Genomic DNA, 24,274 nt, shown 5'->3' on the forward strand with positions numbered 1-24,274 from the left:
AAAGCGTATAAATTTTAACAACCGAAAAATTAAAAAAAAAAAGATAGACTCATTTATCGAAAAACGCAAAGGCCTAATCAAACCACATGTGAGTATGGTACACAAGTGCAAAAATAATGGAATACGGTGAAACGGCAACAGGTGGAAGTACTATCATGGAACTAGTGGCCAAACCAAAGTGTCTAAAGCTTAAACGAGGATCTACCGGCAAAACGCCTGTCCATTGATTATCGTCACACAACTGTCGGAGGGTCTAGAGAAAGCGGGAAAAGGGATTTGTTGATCACATGCAATCACAGTAGACACAGCTTCTTTTTACCGTGACATGCAAGAAACGCTGTGAGTCTCTAGCAGACCCGACCTGATAATAAATTTTCAGCAGAGATTCGAGTGCCTCAAAAAGATGCAAGACAACTTGTCCTCTTCAGAGTTTGTGCTAGCTGAATTTCCTTCGAAAAATTCCATACAAAAACATCAGATTGGTGGCCACTGGTACTACGTAGTCTTTCAAAAAATGAGTGGGGAACAGTCCGAGCCAAAAGAATAATTTTTCGATAGTGATCCATCTGTATGCAGATGTTTGAACACAGTTGAAAAATATTTTAGAATACACTTTTACAGCTTATATTTTGTTTATGTTTACTTGTGAGGCATAAATCTGAATGAAGTTATAATAACGTTCATATAACGGTATTACTACCTCAACAATTTGTCACTTTTTGGTATAGTATTAAAACGTAATATGTATTTTGATAACATGTTTATAGCTTTTATGATACACAAGCTATTCTGATTTCACCAATAAAGCTCTTATATAACAAGATATTCTCCCTGCTGCTTAGAAAGAAGTATTTGGTGTTACTTGGGGATGTATACACACAGAAATCTTCAGTGCAATTTGTAAATAAGAGGTCCAAGTAAGAATTTTGCTGGTTTTTTACGTGATTAATTTGATTTAGGCCAAAATATGATGTTTTGTCGAATAAAAATTGTAAAGTACTGTCTTCGCCTACGACTGGGAGTAAAAGTGATTCATTTTCATTGTCTGCAATGAAGTCGGCATTGCGTTGGTTGAAGTCGCCATAAATATGCAGTTTTACTTCAGGTTCCATATTTGAAATAATAGTTTCGACAATTTTGAAAAATAATTCAAAAGAATGTTTGTTAGCGTGTTCAGTCAGCGTGTTCTAAGAAGCTTGTAACCGGAGGTTGAAAATGCCTTGCAAGGAGCTCTCAACATTTTTTTTCAAAGATCTTATATGAATAGCGAATTTCTTCAATTCCGTCAATTGTTCGAATATTTTTTTTCAAAGATCTTGAATCAAAAGCTTTCGTATGATGTAAACAAGTTCTTAATTCATCAATTATTTCGTATAATAAAAATTAGTTTCTCTCAGTAGTACTACTATAGGAACAACAGGTTTACTATAGGCGCAAGGGAGCTCAAATTTTAAGCAAAACTAATTATTTCGTTCATGTTTTGAACAAAATCAAGCTGTGTATCAATGGTACGTAGATAAATAGCTCCTTACCTTCATGTCAAAAAATGTTTTGGGAAGATTTATTTTTTTTTATTTTTAAGTAGATTCTATTACATGAAAAATCAATACCTTACACTGCACAGTGATTTTTTTAACCTTTTCTATGATCGACATAGCATAGCGCGAAAACCGTTGATTCTAGTGAAGATTGTTCAGTAGGGTGCCCCAAAATATGACTTTGTCAAAAAAAAAAAAAAAACTTAGAAGCTCAACCTCCAAATGGTAGCGGTCAGGATATTTTCGCAAAGGAAATTTCCTTGACTTCCCTAGGTATAGAATATCATCGTACTTGCTACACGAGACGCAAATGCGAAAATGGCAACTTTGGCAAAGACAGCTCTCAGTTAATAACTGTGGAAGTGCTCATAGGAACATTAAGCTGAGAAGTAGGCTCTATTCCAGTGAGGACATAATGCCAAGAAGATGAGATGACTATGAATTCGTACTTACACAAACTCGTTTGAAATTGCTTGGAAGAATTTTAGAATTCATTTTACAATGCATTTTACAATTTTGTATTTAAAATAAATCTCCGTCCAGAAAAGAAAAAAAAAAATAAAATTCTCGGAGAAATCACTGGAAGAACCAGTTGAGATCTTTCTTATGAAATGCCAGGTGGAATCTGAGGTGACCTCCCAAGGTTTTATTGGCAAACGGCCAACAAATGGACTGGATGAACAACGAACAGGATAAGCGGAACTTCAACGACGAACGGCAACAGGGGCGGATCTTGACGAACGGACAGGCAAAACGTATGACTGGACTATGGTAAGATTGACCAAACTTCAGACGCTAGACAGCAACTTGGGCGGAACTTGGTGAACGGTTGGACGACAGGATTGATCGGACTTCACCCGACAGGTAGCAACAGGAATGAACTTCAGACGCCAATCAGCAACGGGAAAAGATTTTGACGACGGGACAGACGGACGAATTGATGAAATGAGAACAACGAGTTATTTTTAGCATGTTTTCTCTCCAAGATCTCTGTTAAGACTAATTTATTAAATGTTCGTTTCCTTTGAGTCATTGTAAAACAATCATCCTCACTCTTTCACTCTTACATAAAATTTGTAAACAACAAGGCCAGTAAATGTCAAAATCCCATACTAAAACAAAACAGTGCAGAGCCCTATGGACCGATGCACGAGTTCAATATTTGACATTTGAGCGGTGCCGTGTTATTTATGTGACCATGGTAACGAATGAATACGGCACCGTTCAAACGTCAAATTAGTGAACTCGTGCATAGGTCCATGGATCAATGCACGAGTTCATTATCTGACTTTTGAGCGGTGCCGAGTTATTTACGTGACCACGGCAACGAGTGAATTTGGCACCGCTCAAACGTCAAATTAGTGAACTCGTGCAAAGGTCCATACTCGACTCCTAAGATCATCTTTCTTTTCTGCGATTGCTGTGATCAATTATAAATTACCGTTCCGAATTTGGGGGATTTAAGCAGGAGATCTTGAACTCCATTAGGGGAATCAAGGTTTCCTTCCAAATTGCATAGAAAGGAGACTGTCGCGTTTTGCCGGAAACTCTTAAAGATCGCGAACTTCTTCTCAAACATCTTGAAAAGAAGAAGCACAAATTTTTTACTTATGACGACAAAACTGAACGTTTGTTCAAAGTTGTCTTGAAAGGTCTCTCAAGTGACTATAAGTCACCTGAAGAGATCAAAAATGGAATAAATGATTTACTTGGATTTTCCCCAGCCCAAGTAATCATTATGAAAAAGAGAACCCAATCTGGCATTGTTCGAAAAAGGCTTTCTTAAGAATATTATTTAGTTCACTTTAACAAAAAAGATCTAAATAATATCAAAGCTTTAGAAAAAGCAAAACTTATGTTCGATGTCATGGGAACATTTCCAGAAACCTGGAGGAAATTACCAGAACCCCACTCAGTGCCGTCGGTGCCAAAAGTGGGGCCATGGTACAAAAAATTGTCGCATGGATGCTAAATGCATGATTTGCGGAGGTTCTTCTCACGCCAAGGACGTCTGTCTAGTGAAGGAAGATACCACCAAGTTTATATGCTCAAATTGCGGGAACAATCATAAGTTCAATTTTTGGGATTGCCCTTCGCCGATATCGTAGCAGGTAATTTGAACTCCTCCCCTATTCGTACTACTTGTTTCAAATCAAATGGAAAAACCCTACCGCCACGGGTAACTCCTATTCCGCCTCTTCGTCTACCGAAAATTCTAATAGGAAATCATCAGATGATGTACCTAGTTCAAGTGATATATCTGCCTCTGATTTTAATTTTCTAACTGAACAATTAGAGTATGCAGTTACGGGTTTTTATTCAATTTTGTCGGAAATTATTCAGATGGAAGTTCCACTCTTGCGGAGATGACGTAGGAATGGGTCGAAAAATCCTGTTTGGATTAATAAGCAAATAAAAAATTGGAAAAATCGTAAGCGAAAGGCTCATAAAATTTACAGTCAACAAAAAACTCAAGAAAGTTTAGAAAATTATTTGTATATTGTCAACCAACTTAATCAAGCCATATCCACTGCACTTGAAGAGTACAACACAAAAATTGAAAATGATATAAAATCTTGCCCTAGGAATTTCTTCAATTATGTTGAAACTAAGATGAAGTCTAACAACTTTCCATCTAAAATGACATTGGATAATAAAGTAGCAGATAATCAAAACTACATTTACAATCTCTTTGCTGATTTTTTCCACGAGACTTATACAAACTTCTCGGATAATGACCGTGATTTTAAACACTTTTCTAGTTTTCCTGATTTTACAACCGATGTCGGCGTTAGTCAAATACAGGTACAGGACATTTTAACAGGACTGAAGAATTTTGATTCCACCAAAGGATCAGGGCCTGACGGAATCCCACCTGCTTTACTAAAAAAAATTAGCCAATGAATTTACAGCACCATTATTTTGGCTGTTCAACATGTCACTTCAAAAGGGCAGATTTCCAAAAGAATGAAAAAGGTCATTTCTTATACCCATTTACAAGTCTGGTAAAAAATCTGATATTCGAAATTATCGTGGAATTGCTATTATTTCATCCATTCCGGAACTATTTGAATCAATCATAAATAAAAAAGTATTTAGCCAAATAAAATATAGAATAACGAATGTACAACATGGTTTCTTTAAAGGTCGTTCTACTACAACGAACCTTTTGGAATTTGTAAATTACACTTTAAATGCAATGGATAGAGGTAACCACGTCGAATCACTTTACACCGATTTTAGTAAAGCATTTGACAGATTAGATATTCTTATGTTGATTTTCAAGCTAAATAAAATGGGAATTGCAATGAGACTCCTCAACTGGATTGAATCATATTTAACAGATCGCCAACAAATAGTAAGATTTGAGGGAAAACTATCTTAACCTGTTCATGTTACATCAGGAGTTCCCCAAGGTTCACATTTAGGCATATTGTTATTCATATTGTTTGTTAATGATATATCTGAATGAAATAGGTATATTTGATAAATGGTGTAGTAAAAGCTTACTTAAATTAAAGGTCAAAAAATGTAATCTAATCACATATAGCAGAAAACGTAATACACCACAGATTACTGTATTTTTAGAAAATCAAGATGTTCAAAGGTGCGATAAGATCAGAGATTTAGGTGTTATATTAGATTCTATACTTACATTTACTGATCATTATAATACTGTTGTCCATAAAGCAACCAATATGTTAAGCTTTATTAAGCGTTTTAGCTCCAATTTTCGGGATCCATATACGATTAAAACCTTATACATTGCTTATGTAAGATCAGTTTTAGAATATTATAGTATTGTGTGGTCCCCACATATGAAAACACATGAGGATAGAATCGAATCAGTACAGAAGCAATTTCTTTTATATGCCTTACGCAAATTAGGCTGGACAACGTTTCCACTGCTATCATACGAGGCTCGATGCATGCTTATTGACATCCAAACCTTAAAGGAGCGTCGCGAATTAGCCATGATTTCATTTGTCAATGATATAGTATCACATCGTATTGATTCCACCAATCTCTTATCTAGTTAGAATTTCTACACTCCCGTCAGACAGTTGAGGAATCGGAATTTGTTCGCATCAAACAATCATCGAACTAATTATGCCAATTTCGGCCCAATAAATCAAATGATGTCTCTTTATAACCAGCATTACACAGAAATTGATTTGACCATGTCGCGAACGAAGCTTACGCAATATTTTAATTCCCTGAGATATAACACAACATAGTATTAAGCTAACATGTAGTCTACAATTGATTGACGAAATAAGTAAATAAATAAATAAATAAATAAATTGAATCAAACGATTGATGCAATGTTCAAAGCCATCACTATGACTGAAGCAGTCCAAGTAGGTGTAAAATTTACTAATCAAATTGTTATTGGATTACGTTTTACTAATGGATCCAAATAATAATTTTAATATTTTTAATTGGAATGCTCGTTCTCTGAAAAATTGATAGGCGTATAAAACATCAACTGTTTTCGTCATTTGAAATTAAAGTTTTTGAAACTTTAGGTGTTTCTGTTGAAACACAGCTTGGTTAATATACTTTCATAGCTATTTGCCTTTACAATGCTTTGGACAGCAAGTTAATTTGCTCCAAACTGACTTGCGAAAATTGACTCGCAATAAGTCAAAAATTTTTGTCATTGTGGACATTAATGCCAAACATCGGTAATGAAATAATTCTCAAAGTAATTCCAACGGCAAAATTTTATTTGATGAGTGCTCTTCATGATATTTCTCAATTGAATACCCTGATAGCCCTACATGTTTTTCCTCTTCTAGAAATCCATCTACGATTGATTTGGTCTTAACCGACTCTAGCCATCTTTGTAGCCAAATAATTACTCATGCTGATTTTGATTCTGATCAGGTCCCTGTTACATTTGAAATATCTCATAAAGCGATTCTCAATCCAATCAGCTCAACTTTTAATTATTTTCGAGATGACTGGACTTTATATAAAACATTAATTGACTCTAATCTTGATGTTAACATATCTTTACAAACAAAACTTGACACTGTAACAAATTCCGTTGTTGAAGCCAGGAGCATTGCAATTTCAGAAATTTGAATCCGTGATTATAGACGATGATCTTAAACTCTTGACCCGTCTTAAAAACGTGAGGAGAAGGCAATTTCAACGCACTCGCGATTCTGCTATGAAAATTATATGGCAGGATTTACCGAAAGAAATCAAGAAACGTTTTGCACAATGAAGAAACCAAAATTTTGAAAATAAGATTTCTCAATTCGACCCTGGCTCTAAGCCCTTTTGGAAATTATCTAAAATCTTGAAAAAACCTCAGAAGCCAATACCGACATTGAAAGAGGAAAACAAATTATTAATAACTAATTGCGAAAAAGCTCAAAAACTTGCCGTGCAGTTTGAAAGTGCGCACAATTTTAATTTAGGACTTACTTCTTCTTCTTTCTGGCGTTACGCCCCTATTGGGACAGAGCCTGCTTCTCAGCTTAGTGTTCTTATGATCACTTCCACAGTTATTAACTGAGAGCTTACTATGCCAATGACCATTTTTGCATGCGTATATCATGTGGCAGGTACGAAGATACTCTATGCCCTGGGAAGTCGAGAAAATTTCCAACTCGAAAAGATCCTCGACCGGTGGGATTCGAACCCACGACCCTCAGCATGGTCTTGCTGAATAGCTGCGCGTTTACCGCTACGGCTATCTGGGCCCCTACTAGCCAAATTGAAAATCAAGTTACTCAGGACTTCGAAAATATTCTTATTCAAGAGAACGTTTTCGAAAATGCCTGTGAGACTGATTTGGAAGAAGTGAGAACTATTATTTAAAAATTCAAAAATATGGACGCTCCTGGCGATGATGGAATTTTCTACATCCTCATCAAGAAACTTCCAGAAAAAAGCTTATCATTTTTAGTTGATATATTCAACAAATGTTTTCAATTAGCATATTTTCCTGACAAATGGAAAAATGCTAAGGTTGTTCCAATTTTAAAAGCAGACAAAAATCCTGCACAATCTTCTAGCTATCGTCCAATCAGTTTGCTTTCCTCCATCAGTAAACTTTTTGAAAAGGTTATTTTGAACAGAATGATGGTTCACATCAACGAAAATTAAATTTTTGTCAATGAACAGTTTGTATTCCACCATGGACACTCGACTACTCTTCAACTTTTACGTGTAACAAATTTGATCCGTTCCAACAAATCTGAAGGCTATTCTACTGGTCTTGCTCTTCTAGACATAGAAAAAGCATCCGACAATGTTTGGCATGAAGGTTTGATCGTAAAATTTAAAAACTTTAATTTTCCAACATACATTGTTAGAATAATTCAAAGTTATCTGTACATCGTACACTTCAGGTTACATTGCACATTGAGGGCATTCGAGGCAAATGTAACAAATATGTAAAATGCCTCTATGCCCTTATTAATAGAAAATCAAAACTTTGTCTTAAGAACAAGCTTTCAGCCCAGCCATATTGTATGCTGTACCAATATGGACTAGCTGTTGTATTACCAGGAAGAAAGCTCTGCAGAGAATTCAAAATAAAATTTTGAAAATGATTCTGAAGCTTCCTCCCTGGCATAGTACCAATAAGTTACATAGAAAATCCAATGTTGAAACATTGGAACAAATCTATATAAATAAAAATGGAGTGGTGTTTGTATGTCACGAAATGGCTCACGAACGGGTCAAAGTATTTGAATGATAATTTTTCCGTTTTGATCGTCAAGTGTTCCGACGTGTTTGTGTGTATAAAAATCTCAGGATATTCACCGGGAAAGTCGGAAAAACGAGCGTGAACGGAACTGCCATTTTGTATGGGACGATCCATAGCGTTTTTCAACAGCCTACTTGATGGCAAGACGAAGTTTGCCGGGCCCACTAGTGTCAAATAAAATAATTAATAATTTCGGGCAAAAATCGTTACAATCTTCTATTGCCACGATTAATGCGTTATATGTTTAGGTTAAGCTAGGTTAAGTATATTCAAAGCGTTTTTTTTTCTTATAAGCAAGCTAAATCAACTCACCTGTAAAAAATCTGAACTGCTACGGCAAATGAAATGTAATATGTTGTTAACAAAATAAATAAATCTAAAATTTGTTTTAACAAATTAGGATGATAGTGTTGTCTAATAACACAGAACACCTAGATATAAGAAATTAATGTAATGTTTGGAATGATACTAATAAAGAAATAAAAAAAATCACCGTTTTTTGTTGGAGTTCTATTTCACCAATTCTTTCAATTTCACTAGCACAATAGCAGTAACATCGCATACTTGAGGAAACCTTGTCTTTCAGTTCACTCAAACCGACAAAGTGAACTCGATGGCATTGCACCTAAGACATTGTTGTCACGCACATGCGACTCGATGCCGTTCAAGTGCAAGAATAGTTACTTTTGAACTAAGTAGATACTTACCTGTCCAAGTCACGGTTCGTTTCCCGCTTCAATTGGGGCGGTTTCGTTCAATTAGCTTACACATCCAAAACGGTTGTACTTCCCTTGCAAAATTTTGAAACATCTCACCCAATGATTTTGTCTATCGGTTAGCTTCAGAAAGGGAGCTTGATATGGCTTTTGCGCAAAAGCTCACCTTGGTGCATTCAGTTGAAGTTAATCACTTTTGAAGTGATACTACTTCCCCTCATTGGAAAATGTCGTTTTTGCCTGCAAAGGTCCTTTTGTACCAGCCAACATTTTGCCATCAAAGAAGACAAAGGGTAATTTGACGTCAACTATTAATAGACGGAAACGTGTTTGAAGCGCACTTTAAATTTCACTTTGAGAGTTCGGAAATAGACTGTGTGTTTGCAAAGTCGGTGACACAATAATGGTTCGGAACTATGTTGGGGCCGGTCAAAGCCAGAGTGGTCAAAGGTTTTGGATGGCTGGAAATGATAGGTACCTACCACCAAATGGGGTAACTTTATGAAAGCCGAAAAGTCCTCTGCAGTTTGGATATGGGGAAAGGGTTGCTTAAGAGATTCATTCTGGTAAACGATCCAGATAAAATATGAAATAAATTCGTAAGCATAGACATAGATGGCTGATACTCTTTTTGTAACAGCACTACATGAACCGGAAAACGATTATGACGATTTCGTAGCTCGCCCCACAAAGCGTGAAGTAGCCTGGAAAGAAAATTCTATTTGGTACCGACTAGATTAAAATCATCCCAGTGATCAATTTGCCTCCGGACTACGGTACTATTGGTGTAGTGGGTGACGCGATGAAGTACTCTTGACGAGTGGGCAATACTGTTTTTCATGAAACTCCTCCATGATCACCCCATGATGATGGACAAAGTGCCCGGACTGTGCAAGTGTCTGTGAATCTCTTTAAATTTCTCGTCCATTTTCAGGATTTCCCAGTAGTGAGTGAAAATCCGCATTTTTTTTTCATTCGAGTGATCGGTAGTGGTGGGCGTTGAATTTTGTCTGAAGGCGAGAAGAACGAAGAAAAGTGTGTACAGAGTCTCAAACTAGTTTGCATCACGTAAACACGGAGGACAGTATTGATTGGCTGGTGCTGTTGCCGTGCGGTGTGTCGTTATCCCGGATAAGGAGATGGTCCTCAGTGAAAGTCAACTGGCGCTATGTACAGTTTTCACATTGTATTTAGGTGAGTGATATGTGCAATTTGTTATTCGATATTGTTGTCTTTAGTCGTAACATGATTCCGTGTGAAGTTTTTTAATGTTGGTATTGCATTTCATTTTCCACGAAAGCAAAAATCAATTTACGTTATATCGAAGTAATGCTGTTCGAATCAAAATTTATTTTCAGTATAATCCTAATATAATGTGATCAGAATTGTGCGGGACAGTCCCGGATTTGAGCAACCTGTCCCGCATCACCAAGCGTACCGGAAAACGTCCCGGATTGTAGAGATAATAAAAAATAATGAAATGTAAACAATGAAACGTTGTTATTGTATGGAAATTCAAAATTAACCTCACCACCTTAACTTCTTATCTTAATCTTAACAGGTTCCACACAAAATTCTATCAATATCTTAACAAAACTTTGTTCTTATTAAAGTTTTCAATTTTCCCGGGATTTGACTTCCCGGGAAACGGGAAAAAAATTGTCATTTCCCGGGAATTCCCGGGATCCCGGGAATTCCCGGGATCCCGGGAAATCCTTAAAACCTGTAAATTAAGCTTATTTCATGCAGTTCTTTGATATTTTTTACATTGAATGTATATTATGGGCCCTATTTTATAAGTCGAGTCGATCGAAATGACTCGACTGAAATCACTGTCGACCAAAAAATTCGCTCGACACGGCTCTGTCACTCGAGTTTTTCGACAGTTGTCATTCTATGTGACCGGATAACTATGGCAGTCGACGTGTGACAGCTGAAATATGCATGCTTACTTTGATCGACAATGACCACAGATGAGTCACTTGAGATTGCTCGATAGAAAATAGACCCCTATATTTTAGAACAGTAAATAAGTACGATTATTTCTCTTATTTGTGAGTAATTTATCTATGTTTCTACAAAAATTCTGTTGGCTTCGTTTTTTGATAGTTGAAGCCTTCATCAGGTCATGCTAGACAAATCATCTTAAATTCAAATAATACTTGCCAATATTTAGGAGTCTATTTTTGTAAATCGATCCATTTTATGTGACTCGTCTGCAGTCACTGTGGAACACAGTAGGCATGCATATTTCAGAAGTCACCCATCGACTACCATATTAATCCTGTCACATAGAGTGGACAGCTGTCGAATAATTAGAGTGACAGAGTCGTGTCGAGTGACATTTTTTGGTCGACAGTGACTCCAGTCGAGTCGTTTTTGATCGACTCGACTTATAAAATAGACCCCTAATCAATCATTTCAAACACTATAAAAAAACCAACTAGAGCCTTTCGCTAAAAATTGTGACTGTTACTTCTGATAGAAACCGTAAGCAAGATGGATCAACGAGGTCCGAGCTCGTATAGAAAGCAACAAAAATATAGAAATCATAAAAAGTCTATAAACCTACTCAAATCATGGAATAAATCACTCGAAAGTTCCTTTATATTGTATTGCATATCTTGGAAAAACAAATCGTCAAAAATATATGCATTTATAAATAACTATTTGATTACGAAAATAACACCAATAAACATCAAAATGTAATTAGTAATCTAGTGAGGACATTTGTTGGTATGATGTGAAAAGTAAATTGTGCGATAGTTTACTTGAATAAATATGCTCAATTCTTCATTGAGACAGAGCTTCCCGAGAAATACGGGAATCCCGGGAAACAGAAAATCATTTCCCGGGAAACGGGAATCCCGGGAAATCTCATTTCCCGGGAAATGTTCCCGGGATTGAAAACTCTAATTCTTATTCTTACAAAAATTATATTCAAATCTTCAGAAAATATTGTTGGAATTCAAACATAGTTCTATTCGCACTCAAAATTTCTGTAACTATTAACGATATTTTCGGAACCCACAAATTTACTTTTAACCGGAATCTTAACAAAATTCTGGTAGAAATTCAAATTTACACAGAATTCACGCGTAGAAATGTTCACAATATTTGCCGCAGTCTTGTCAAAATACCTCAAAGATCTTGCCCAGAATCAAGTCTGATTTCTTGACATTTTCCTGAGCAAACTTACTCCCCGTATCTAACCCAGAATCGCTCAAGATTTATTCTTTCATTGCTTATATTCAGTTTATGACTTACAAGGATTCAGTTCGAAACACCATAAATTTTTGCTTCAATATCGCTGAAACTGGTCTGGAAAGCTTGCAGAATTCTAATAGCAACCTTGAAAACTCGGTTCGAAAATATCACGTGATTCAGATCTAAATTTATTTATGTTTTGTTATCTTTTATCTGTTCAATATTGGAAACGCTTTCAAACCAGGTTATGGTAGTCCCACGAGAATATTTGAAAACATATGTGAGGTTTTGAAAAAAGTACAAAACAGTAAAATCACTATTAAATGAAAAACTAGAAATAAATAGATTAAGAAAACTAATCAATGTTCCTGAAAATTTTATTTTTTATTATTTGAACAGTTGAGAAAATGTTTACTTTTTAATATTCCTTACACTTATTTTCAAAACTTTACCATTTTTGTTCCGCATTGAAGCCAAACCTATCTGGTCACTTTACTTTAGGGTCGATGTATCAATAGCTGCACAGTTAAGAACAAATATTCGTATAAAATCGAAAAAAAATAGTGCCAGTGGCACTATTTTTGCGTCATATGAAAGCTCTTTATCTCGGTTTTGTGAAACATGTGAAAGCTACGAAAAATCATATATTTGTATTAACACTTCAGTCAGGTCCGTCCCACTCTGGCTCAGATTGGGTACCACTTCTAGTACTGCATTTGGTCCCTCGGTAGTGCAAAAGGTACCCAAGTTTGACAGATCGCAGTACATTTTTCACGGCATTCTAGATTACCTTATGAGCCATAAAATTTTGTGCAACTGCAAGGGACATGGAGGTCTTTAATTTGTCTTTGCTTCATTCGTCGCGCTGTTGTATTTTGTACAACAGTGGTGAAAAAACCTCGCTTATGGTACACAGCATCAGCGTGGTGGTTCTGACGATTGCAAACATCGCTTGTACCTGTAGTAGCACTATTTCTAACTTATGTTTCCATAGTAGCACTAGGTTGACGGCGTAGGAAATACACAAACCAAAACCGTATTTTTACAAAACTTTTGAATCAATGGTACTCGGGTAAATAGCTCTTGACCTTCATGTCAAAAAGTATTTTGCAACGATTTATAGCAACACGGCCGTAAAAAGCCATTAGTGCGACTATAGGCGACAATCTATTAAGGGATGGTACACAAATTATGTCACGCCTAATTGCGCTTTTTTCGACCCCCCTTGTCACGCTTTTTGTTTGAGTCCTCTAAAAATTTTGTACGGCTTGTCACGCTATGCCTGGCCACCACCCCCCTTGGAGCGTGACATAATTTGTGTACGATCCCTAAGGGATCGACCCTTCTTTATTATATTGGAGTTACGTCACACCAACAAATTTTTTTCTTGATTTTGTTGAAGATGGTTTCGGGCATTTTTCCGAATATCATTTGGTCGAATGCCGTTTGGCCAAAAATTAAAACTACACTGCCGTGAATCGCAAGTCAGTGCCATCTGTAAAAGTAGGCATTAAGAAAATGGACTGAGAAGTTTATAAACTCGTTTTCCATACGAATATTTAAAAAAAATCCAGTAGATTGACACATATTTGAGGCTTAATGAAACTTCAAAAACTAGCATCTCACACCAATATCCTTTCTAGAAAAATGTACAGATAGCCAAAACATGGTCCATTGTTGTGATACACGTTACAGAAACCTGTAGTGGGACCGACTTGCGGGTACTTTTCATTGTGGAACAATCTGAGTTGGTGTTTTTCCCCTCATTTTACCGAACAAAATTTGTTTTCCCGTTCTGACATTTTGAAATCTGATATCAACTCAATTTGGCAAAAATGCAGATACGACTGACTTGCGGCAGTACAGTAAGAATGAATTTATATACAATTGATTAGTTATTTAGCGATAGTTGAAGAAACAGTCAGTGCTGAAAGAAGAACGTCACCCCCTTTATCTCTGAGAATAGGGTGATGTGCTAGTATCCATCGTATTAAGCATTAATCAGTGAGAACTGCAATTTTCCCAGTATTGCAGTGAATAATGCTGATATAAACCGATGCCAAACAATTCTTTCTCAAAACGGCTTTAGCATTGTACAATAACATTTTGATAAATCTTGATCTCTTTTTGGAAATAATGCAAAGAAAATGCATCTTACCGTATTCTCAATTCGTCGTATCGTTTTCAACTCCGTCGCAATCAGTTTCCAGATTCGTCTCACAACTTACGACTCACTGTGTGTATTGAGTGGTTAAAACACAACATATCAACGCTATAATAAAATGTTTTACTAGAATATATAGATCTACGGGCATCTCCCTCCATTCCTTCAGCATGATGGAATATACTAATTTCCTTTTAAATCAATCGTTCGTCATCAAAATTCAGCCCAAACATATGAACTCAATTCCTTTTGACCGTACAATTATGGCATTTGCTCACAGTACAGCGAAAACAACACAATCAAAGGAACCGTATTTTTACGTCGAGCGTCGCGCATACATTGATGAGCACAAGCTTTTTTTTTTCTCAGTACGACGGATTGAACTTTGTTTACATTCTCAATTATACGCGGCGGTTGAGGAAATTTCGTAAAATTTGGTGATTTATTGAAGTTTGACGGCGTGTGAAGAAGTGCGAAGGTTTTCCATAGTGAAAATAAGTGCCCGGCGAAGTATGTCACCCACGGGGGCGCGAGGAAACTTGTGTTGGAAAGTGGTGTGGCTCAGTCGATCGCTAAGCATTTCTCTCAAATCGTGTTCGTCCATGCGATTTCGGTGAAAAAGTGCAAAGTGGATAATTGAACTGAAGTTATTTAACGAAATACAGTAGTTTTATTGCATTTTTGGTGTACAAGTGTACAAACCATAACAGCATTCACAAAATTACACCTGGATAATGAATCTACAGTTGTGTTCAGAATAATAGTAGTGAAAGCCGATTTTCATACAAAATGCTCAAATTTGGCATGCTGTAACTTTGCTTCAATATGAGCAATCGGCATGAAATTTTGGCAGTGAACTACAAATATACTCAATTTCATTATAACAAAATTTGAAAATTTTCACACTACCGGCTAAAAAGTTAAGCACCAGGTGAAATCGCTCAAAATAATAGTAGTTTTAATAATTTAAATATATGCTGTATTTTGAGTTTTTGAATTTTTATTCACTCATCGTTTTAACCAGTTCCACTCAAGCTTGAAATGTATAAACAATCCAATTTTTTACAAAATTGTTGCTGAACAAAAATTGACAAAAGAAAAACTACTATTATTTTGAGCGATTTCACCTGGTGCTTATATTTTTAGCCGGTAGTGTGAAAATTTTCAAATTTTGTTATAATGAAATTGAGTATATTTGTAGTTCACTGCCAAAATTTCATGCCGATTGCTCATATGGAAACAAAGTTACAGCTTGCCAAAGTTGAGCATTTTGTATGAAAATCGGCTTTCACTACTATTATTCTGAACACAACTGTATGTTGTAGGTAAGTTTGAATATCCGCCGTAGTGGAACATTTAAAGTTTGATACGATGAATAGTAGCGCTTACGACGAAGTAGAACAAAACCCTATGCAAACTTTATCAAAATTTCATACACTGCATGAAATCTGTATCGCATTTGGAATGTTTGACGGTATAAAAGTTTATTTTTTGCTTCAATTGTATTTTGAAATTTGACATTAATTTTTATCAGTGTCAAATTGTCATATAAGCAAGGCGAATCGCATTGCGTTTGTAGTCAACTTTTGACGGTAACTAAAACAGTTTACGACTTTTTCGTCCTTCTGCAAGACCAGTTTACTTATACGGGATTGATGGTCCAATGGCTACTGCTCTTGCTTCATAAGTAGAAGGTCATGGATTCCATCCCAGGCCCGTGCCTTTCCTCGTACTTTGTAGTACAACTACAAAGTAGCATTCACTTGCTTCTATCTTCCACTCTTAATGTATCACAGTTGATCTATTACAGTTCATAGCGTTTGCTAGAATTCGAGACGAACAAAAAACACCGTTTTCCTACGCTTCCATTCTTACATATTCATAGCACGCCTTTCCTTACGCCGGATACATAGGCAGCCTGCTAACCAAACAGCAAGCCTCTCTGCTATAAATTTACCACCCCTATACCTTCTCACACGAACTGGCGTAGATGCAGGGGTATATTTGGTCTACTGTGGTAGCCAGTATACTACATCATCAATTACTCACCTTTCCCCTCATTGGTCTGCAGTCTGACGTGGTAGGCGCCATTGTTGTCTAAAAACATAAGATCACCAGCACTTATTCACTGAGGGTGTCTGTTAGTCGTCCCAAGCAGTCATCTGGTTGGTTCCTTGTGTAAGTGCAGCTGATCTGGCTATACTGGAGTAGCAATCACGGGTGGCCAATCAAGCTCGAGCTCAAGCTTCTGCAGGACCGGTTTACTTCGATCCCTTAAGAATAGTACTAAATAAATTATTGCATAGTTTTAGAAACCACATTGACATGCAGCTTTTGCTCAAACTAGGTTTTGGCTTCAATATTTCACAGTGGAGAAACGGTTATCTTCTTTGATGTGAGCTTTCAACAAGCAGTTCGGTTCACTATTATACGCAAGCAACTATGTATAGTTCAGTTCACATGTTGCAATCTTAGTTAGATTGAAATCTCTTCCATAACTAATTACGTCATATTACGTCCAGTCGCGTCATAAAAATCAGAAAATTAGATTGGGCCGCACTTATGAATCCTATCAGAATATCAATATTCAACAGGTTTTTGCAGGATCTTGCTATGAAACCATAAGAGCCCAAAAAGAATCTCCTGGTGTCCGTTAAGAATGCACAGAAACCCGCTAGAACTCAAATGTAGTTCGCTAAAAAACCGCAGGATCTTGCTTAGGAATCAGATAGGAATTGACATGCTGAAAATTCCGAAGTGTCCGATGAAAATTCTCAAAAGTTTTTAAGGACTTTCCAGACTACCATTAGGAACCTCCAAATTCCGTTGGAAACCTATTCAGTATTCTCAAACTTTTACCAGAAATATTCAAAAAACATTCACAGGCCGCCTAGGAAATCTTTGGAGTTTACAAAGAATCGACAGATTTGGCATAGTAACCCCAATAACTGATAATACATTTTTAAGATCCCGCAAGAAACCCCTCATGTCCTATATGATTAACCAGATTTCGCTCGATATTTTCAAGAATCCGTTGAGAATTCTCAGAAGCCTATTATAAAAAAAGGATCCCATGGGGTGGAACGTTTCGCATAATGGACGTTTGGCATAAATAGAATTATATGTCTTCTTTTAAGTGCTACCTGTTTTTGTATGAAACTGCTTTATGCGAAACGTCCATTATTCGAAACGTCTTTATGCGAAAAGGGCACTATAAAAGGCCTTATGCAAGAAGCTTGTAGGTCATTTATTTCTCTAGGTATTGTCAAAGTTATGTATTATATGTTTACACTTCTGAAATTTACTGGGATACGAATTTGATTCAAATATGCAATCTTTTTTTATGAAATTCCATAAAAAGTTAAGCGACATCACTTTTTGCTTGGTTTGATCCCATTGTTATGGTATGCTATTCCACAATAAACAAAAACAGTGTGCTGAAGATGCCAGAAGAATTTTATGATACAGACGGTGTCAAAAGTTAGTAACCAAATGCTGTTTTTTCCGTACAAAATGCCCAGGTTTGGGGATCTGTATCTTAGCTTCTGGTAGGCCGAATTGGCTGAAATTTGGATGACGAACTACAAATAATCTGAAGTTTTGTGTAAACTGAACTCATTAAACCATTCTCGGAGGATTGATCAAAGAGAAAAGTAACTAACCGAGAGATTTCTCGATTTAATTAAAAAAACAGTGAGCTGTAAGTAGTTGGTGTTTTCTGCAAGTTTGTGTAACTTCCGAAAGTGAACAACTTTGCCGAAGAAACCAACCAACCAAAACTTCCCGTTTTTTATTCAAATCGAAAAATCTCTCAATTACTTACTTTCCTCTTTGACTAACCTTCTGAAACACCTCGAAAAATGACTGATATTTAGTGAGTCAGGTTATTTGTAGTTTGTCATCCGAATAACAGCCAATTCGGCCTACCAAAAGCTGAGATACAGATCCCCAAACTTGGGCATTTTGTATGAAAAAATAGCTTTTGATTACTAACTATCGTCACTGACTGTACAAACTTTGTGTAAGTTATGGACATTTATCGGCTTACTTAAGTGGGTTGGTCGTACAGCGTGAATGTCTGAGAGAAGATGTTGGATCTCTAGTCGAGTTACTGAAAGAGATTAATGTCTCCATGAAACATTCGCAACGTTGACCATTGACCATTGACCATGACCATTTAGAATTGAATAAACGCGTACGATACTCGAAGAAGTTGATGAGATTTCGGGGAATATCGGCAAAAATTGAGCTTTGAATTGCTATAAGCATGAAAAGCTTGCTTTTCAAATAACTATAGCAAACAACACTATGACTTTCAGAAAAAAAAGACAATACAAATTTTATTGATATTAAAAAATGTTACCAAACACGGATCCATTTTGTTGTCAAAATCGGAGGGTGCCAAAAACGGAGCATGCCAAAAACGGAATCTAACTGTACAAGCACTTCCATAATTGACAGATATGTCGATAGTCCAGTTCATAAATTTGTGCACGGTAACGTTAATCCTGTTGAGAGGATCGTGCCAATTGCCAATTCATTACCCATATGAACGTCGCGTCAAAAAAAAGGTTGCGTGAAAACTCGAAATTTGTATATTTAAACATGCATTATTGTTCGCTGTGAAACTGGATCTGTCACACATCCCATTATTGTTTCTTCAATTATTCCACAAGAATTGCATGCACTTTTGCAAAGAACAACAAGAGAAGCGAATTATAGAACGTGATTTATGACTCTGTCTGTCAATTGACAGTTTATCCAAGATTTCGAAGGAGGCTTTTAGATTGACAAGCGTAACAAAAAAATATAAACCTTCCTTATAAAACTACTATTTCAGGCATTTTCACTTAGTGCTTAATATTTTAACAAGGGATTAAAAAAAAGAGTTTTGTGGCTAATAAGGGAACAAAGTTGTATTTTGCGTCCCTGACCTATTTTCACAACCAAACTTTCGTGTCCTTTGGCTCTAATTTCCATAATTTTCAGCCGATTTCATTAAAATTTTGACATAACACCACAACACTATCCAAATTTTGTGACCTGTACTAGGAACCTCCGTCGAACGATCGGTTTCGGATTTAAACGGATGTTCCGTGGGGTCGCTGCGAAGGTTAGTTGAGACTTTTCCATAATTATTTTGCACGGATCAAACAAGATTGTTTGAAACTGAATCATGAATCATTTATATATTTCAACTCATATGGAACCATTGAGATTCCATTGAGTTGAGGACCAAAATTTGATCAGCACAAGCCATATCATGCGACACATCAATCTTTTAGAGTTCACAACAGAAGTATAGTACAATGCATATTGAATAATTGTATGCAACATAGGGCCATCTACAAGTATTTCCGGAATCTTATAGAACCAATTCTGGAACCCTGGAAAAGGAAATCAATCCAATGATTGCAAATCATATCATGCGAAACATCAATATTCAAGATTTTTCACCAGGAGTATTTTGTTACCAAAATCGGGGGGTGCCAAAAATGGAGCATGCCAAATATGGAATCCAACTGTATAAGCACTTCCATAGTTGACAGATATGTCGATAGTCCAGTTCATAACAGAAATTTCTTGGGTGTCCTTAGCCTGGGACACGGCTATATGAAACATTTAGATTCTTGCTCCAGTCCACTTTTTGGATTGCATTTAGGTCCCATAACAACTGTGCAAAATTTCAGCTCGATCGGAGAAACTATATTTTAGCGCCAGTCGTTCAAAGTTTGTATGGGATTTACTATGGGAAAACTTACCTTTACAAAGAAAAACCGCCAGAGATCGCCCATTGTCCTCTATATTTTTTTTTTCACAAGTGTCGGATTGTTTCGCGGTCTTCGGCAATATTCTTCATCGTAAAAATACATATCAAGGTCTATGTTCAGAATTTTTATAGAGGACAATGGGCGATCTCTGGCGATTTTTCTTTGTAAAAGTAAGTTTTCCCATAGTAAATCCCATACAAACTTTGAACGACTGGCGCTAAAATATAGTTTCTCCGATCGAGCTGAAATTTTGCACAGTTGTTATGGGACCTGAAGGCAATCCAAAAAGTGGACTGGAGCGAGAATCTAAATTTTGTCCCACACTAGTGTCCATCGTGTTAGTTATTGAAGACGCGAAGTAGTGTTACGCATCGCAACAATGTAAATTAAGTAATTTCTTACAACATAGGTTAATTTACAAGTACTCCGGAATGTTCTGGAGCCGATTCCGTGACTCTGGAAAAGGACATCAATTCGATGATTGTAAACCCTATCATGCGACACATCAATCTTCATATTTTACCACTGGGAGTCTAATATGAATCAAATTGAGTAATTGTTTATAACAAAGGGTTACTTCTGAAAATTTACGGGGCGTTATGAAGCCGATTCCAGGATATCTTTTTCCATAAATGACCCTATACTGCCTGCAAGTACTCAATTTGTATCATATTATACTCCCGGTGAAAAAAATTAGTGGAAAACCTTGAAGATGTACGTCTTTTATGATGATCTTCCCCAGATATAGGAATTTTCTCCAGAACGTCCTGGAAGTACTTGTTATTGACCTTATGTTACAATGAATTATTCAGTATTCATTGTATTATACTCCGAGCGGAAGATATTGAAGTTAGTTACAAACACTGTAATTTCGTTTGATCAGTGCATAATAATTATGGAAATGTATCAAATGACAGGCCCCACGGAACATCCGCATGAATCCGGAACCGATCGTCCGACTGAGGTTACCAGAACAAGTAACATAACTTGAATAGTAGACCTATTCATATTTTTAAAATTGTCTGTAAATTCATTAGTCAACCAATATTTGGATTTTTCATGTTGAAATGAACTTCTGGTCAAAATTTCAGTTAATTCGGAGAAAATTTAGGTGTGCTTCAAGTCAATTATGTGTTTTTGGGCTATTTTCAAGCTTTGAAAATTCATAACTACTGAACGGAACACCAAAACCTGAGAGAGTGCAGACAGCTGGCTTAGATTGCGAGCTCCCAAAAGTCACGGGAACCTGTCATCAACTGTCACTGGAAAACCGCACATTCGAAGGGCAGAGCGTGAAAAACCGTCAAAATTTGGCCAAACTAAAACTGGATATGATTGAAAATTCAGGTTGTTTTCCTGTGCTCTCGCATCTAAAATCTTTGATTATTAAAATATTGTCGATTGGATTCAAATTGCTATTGATTTGTTTTTAAATTTATGATCTTTTTGATAACAAATGGTATGTGAAAATAGTGTTGACCCAGTTTGTGCTCTCTGAACCATTGTACACAACCCAAACATGAGAAGAAGAAATCAAAGAAGCCGAGAAAACAAGCCAGTTGTCAGTGAGCTGTCTCCTCTCTCTCAGACCAAAACTTATCGTAAATACCTCTACATAGCAGATTATTCAATTGTACAACAATATTTTTCACTTTTTAGCCATAAAAGCGATGGGCTGCATTTGACGTTTCATGACAGCGGAATCTGGGCTGCATATGACGTTGAAATTTTCCCTTTTCGCGAGTCTCTCTCAACTACAGTCGACTCTCCACATCTCGATGTTCTATATCTCGATATCTCTTCCTATGCCGATGATTTCTTCGGCCCTTTCTGTCTGCATACATTTTCTCTCTCCATATCTCGATATCTCCATATCTTGATGTGCTCTTGTTGATTGTTTGTTCCAAGTTTTTCTCTTCGTCTGTCGGAATGGCCATAATCAAAGGTCTAGTCACCTAGATTTTAGTGATTCAAAATAATTTCAGAACGCGACATGACGTCTGATTTTTTATTATTTTCCTAGTAAAGCCTAATTTGCTACTGAAAAAAGGAATCGCTGAAGAAATTTTATCACCGATTCTTTGCAGAAATTTTCTACAGCGATTCCCATTTGAACTGACATTTCTTCACAACTGCGTACTGCGATCAGAAAAAAAGCGCTCTCTTGATAGATTCCTTCCAGGATGTTCTTATGCATCAAGATAGGCCAAGAAAATACTTCTCAGCAGCGAATCAGGCTTAACGGAGTGATTTTGAATCTAGTCGAGTCTAGTACACGACACTGAAGACGGCCTTACAGTTGAGGTCGAAATACGCGTATCTGTCAAAGGTTACAAACTCTAGTGGAATTAAAGGGTATAGTACTAAATTCGGTTTTTTCATTTACTTATAGGTATTCTACTAAACAGCTCGAAGATTTATTATCAAATATTTGTTATTTGCAGTCTTCCCAAACGAACATCAAACACGTTGGGTACTGGTGTTTTCGTAATCGTGTTGTCCTCGTGTTCAAACCGAAACCACGAAGCAGCTCACGAACCAGTAGCTGAACCCAAACTTATGTTTGGAGTACCAAAGTTCAAACCGATGTTTAGAAACCGGTACAACCGCACAGTACACCGTCACGAGTACACGGCAGCATAGTGTGTTATGTTTTGGTATTTTTTTTTCTTGCGTAGCAACGCGTTGTTTGCTCAGTTTGCTAGTGCTATTTGAGTGTAGTAAGCCTTGCATTCTGCTTTAGTCAGTTCGTACGCACGCTTATATTTTGAAAATTTGTCTGGAAAAGTCTGGATTGCTTATGTCGTATATGGAGAACCTTACAAATTATTTCCAAAACCTTACAAATTATTTACAAAACCTTACAAATTAATTTCAAATTTTATCTGGATCTTCCAGATTTTTGTAAAATGTGGCCTCAAAAGTCTGGAATATTCCAGACAAATCTGGAAGGTTGACAACGCTGGATCTGTGACGAGATTCTCATCACGAGAAGTATCATAACATAGAATTCAAGTTAAATTTCATCAGCGTGCATTTGAACTGCTTTTTTTCGGTTTGTTTTGTAGGGTGAAAGCACCGGTTTTGGCCAGCCTAAGAGAAAATGTCAACAAAAATTAAATGGGAAGCCGTATTTATACTACAAATATGTGAAATGCAAGGTTTCAATCCATATTATATGTGTAAAATATCAAAACTGAGCTAAAACCATTTTTTCGCTTTCAAAATGCCGTTGGTCAATATAGGCCAACGGAACCAGTTTCGGCCAGAGATTTAACTTCGGTTCCTAAATTGGTCAATTGCATTGATTTCTCATGAGAGTGGTCAAATTAGGAGTGCCCTGGCCAAATTAGGTGTATGGAACTTAAAATCATAAAGAAAATGAATTGTTTTTATTATGATTTGAATCAATTTGGAGGAGTAAATGCAGGTTTCATGCTGATTGGATATGTAAAATGGTGTATAATCCACTATGGCTACAACTGGCGTATGGCCAAAACCGGTGCTTCTACCCTACCATGTTTTGAACCGATGTTTTAAACCTCGGTTTAACCGAAGTTAAAGTGTACCGGGTTCAATGTGCAACGCGAGTTTTTTGCCGTCGTGCGCTTGCTGTTAAACACGAGTAGAAAGATGCGAATCCAAGTTGAACATCGGTAATGTTCATGGGAAAATTGGTTATTTGTCTCGATCTCTTCTTATCTCGATGGTCCCTTCGATATCGAAATGTGGAGAGGCGACTGTAATATTCTGAGCACAATAGTATATTGACAGGTAGAATACAAACCGGTAATAATACCATTTCCCAACATACATAGTTCATTGATCTGCTTTTCCTATTGCTTACCGCATTAAGTAATTTCCACCATGTGTCATTACCCATCGATTATGAACATCTCCCATCAACCACACGCGTCATCACTGAATAATCTCCGTCATCGCGTCCGTCAATACCCAAAGGAGCTCCTAATTAACCGTTCTCATCCTGTCATCTATGCTCCGCTGCATTATTCAGACCGTAGCTTTATTATCGTAACGATTGGACGAGATACACGCAGATGAGAATCGTTTGAATAATACGTAATGTGCCTGTGGTAGCTGTTCCGCATCATGTTTTTTTCCATTCGATAACATGACTTGATTATAAT

General features: G+C 36.7%; 2 protein-coding genes across 5 annotated transcripts in view; one reads left to right on the top strand and one right to left on the bottom strand.

Annotated features, from left to right (window-relative positions):
• Window positions 1-24,274, bottom strand: part of LOC110677921 (probable serine/threonine-protein kinase DDB_G0282963) — a 329,903-nt gene that overhangs the window by 101,478 nt on the left and 204,151 nt on the right. The window lies entirely within an intron of this gene.
• LOC5573759 (phospholipase A1) overlaps window positions 1-24,274 on the top strand; it is a 157,000-nt gene that overhangs the window by 14,151 nt on the left and 118,575 nt on the right. For all 4 annotated transcript variants that reach the window (XM_021849939.1, XM_021849938.1, XM_021849940.1 and 1 more), the window contains exon 2: window positions 9,919-10,178. In XM_021849939.1, the coding sequence (XP_021705631.1) occupies window positions 10,124-10,178 (55 nt within the window). In that variant the 5' untranslated portion in view covers window positions 9,919-10,123. The remainder of the gene's footprint in view (window positions 1-9,918; window positions 10,179-24,274) is intronic.

Source organism: Aedes aegypti, chromosome 3 (genome assembly GCF_002204515.2).
Source record: "Aedes aegypti strain LVP_AGWG chromosome 3, AaegL5.0 Primary Assembly, whole genome shotgun sequence".
Lineage (NCBI taxonomy): Eukaryota > Metazoa > Arthropoda > Insecta > Diptera > Culicidae > Aedes > Aedes aegypti.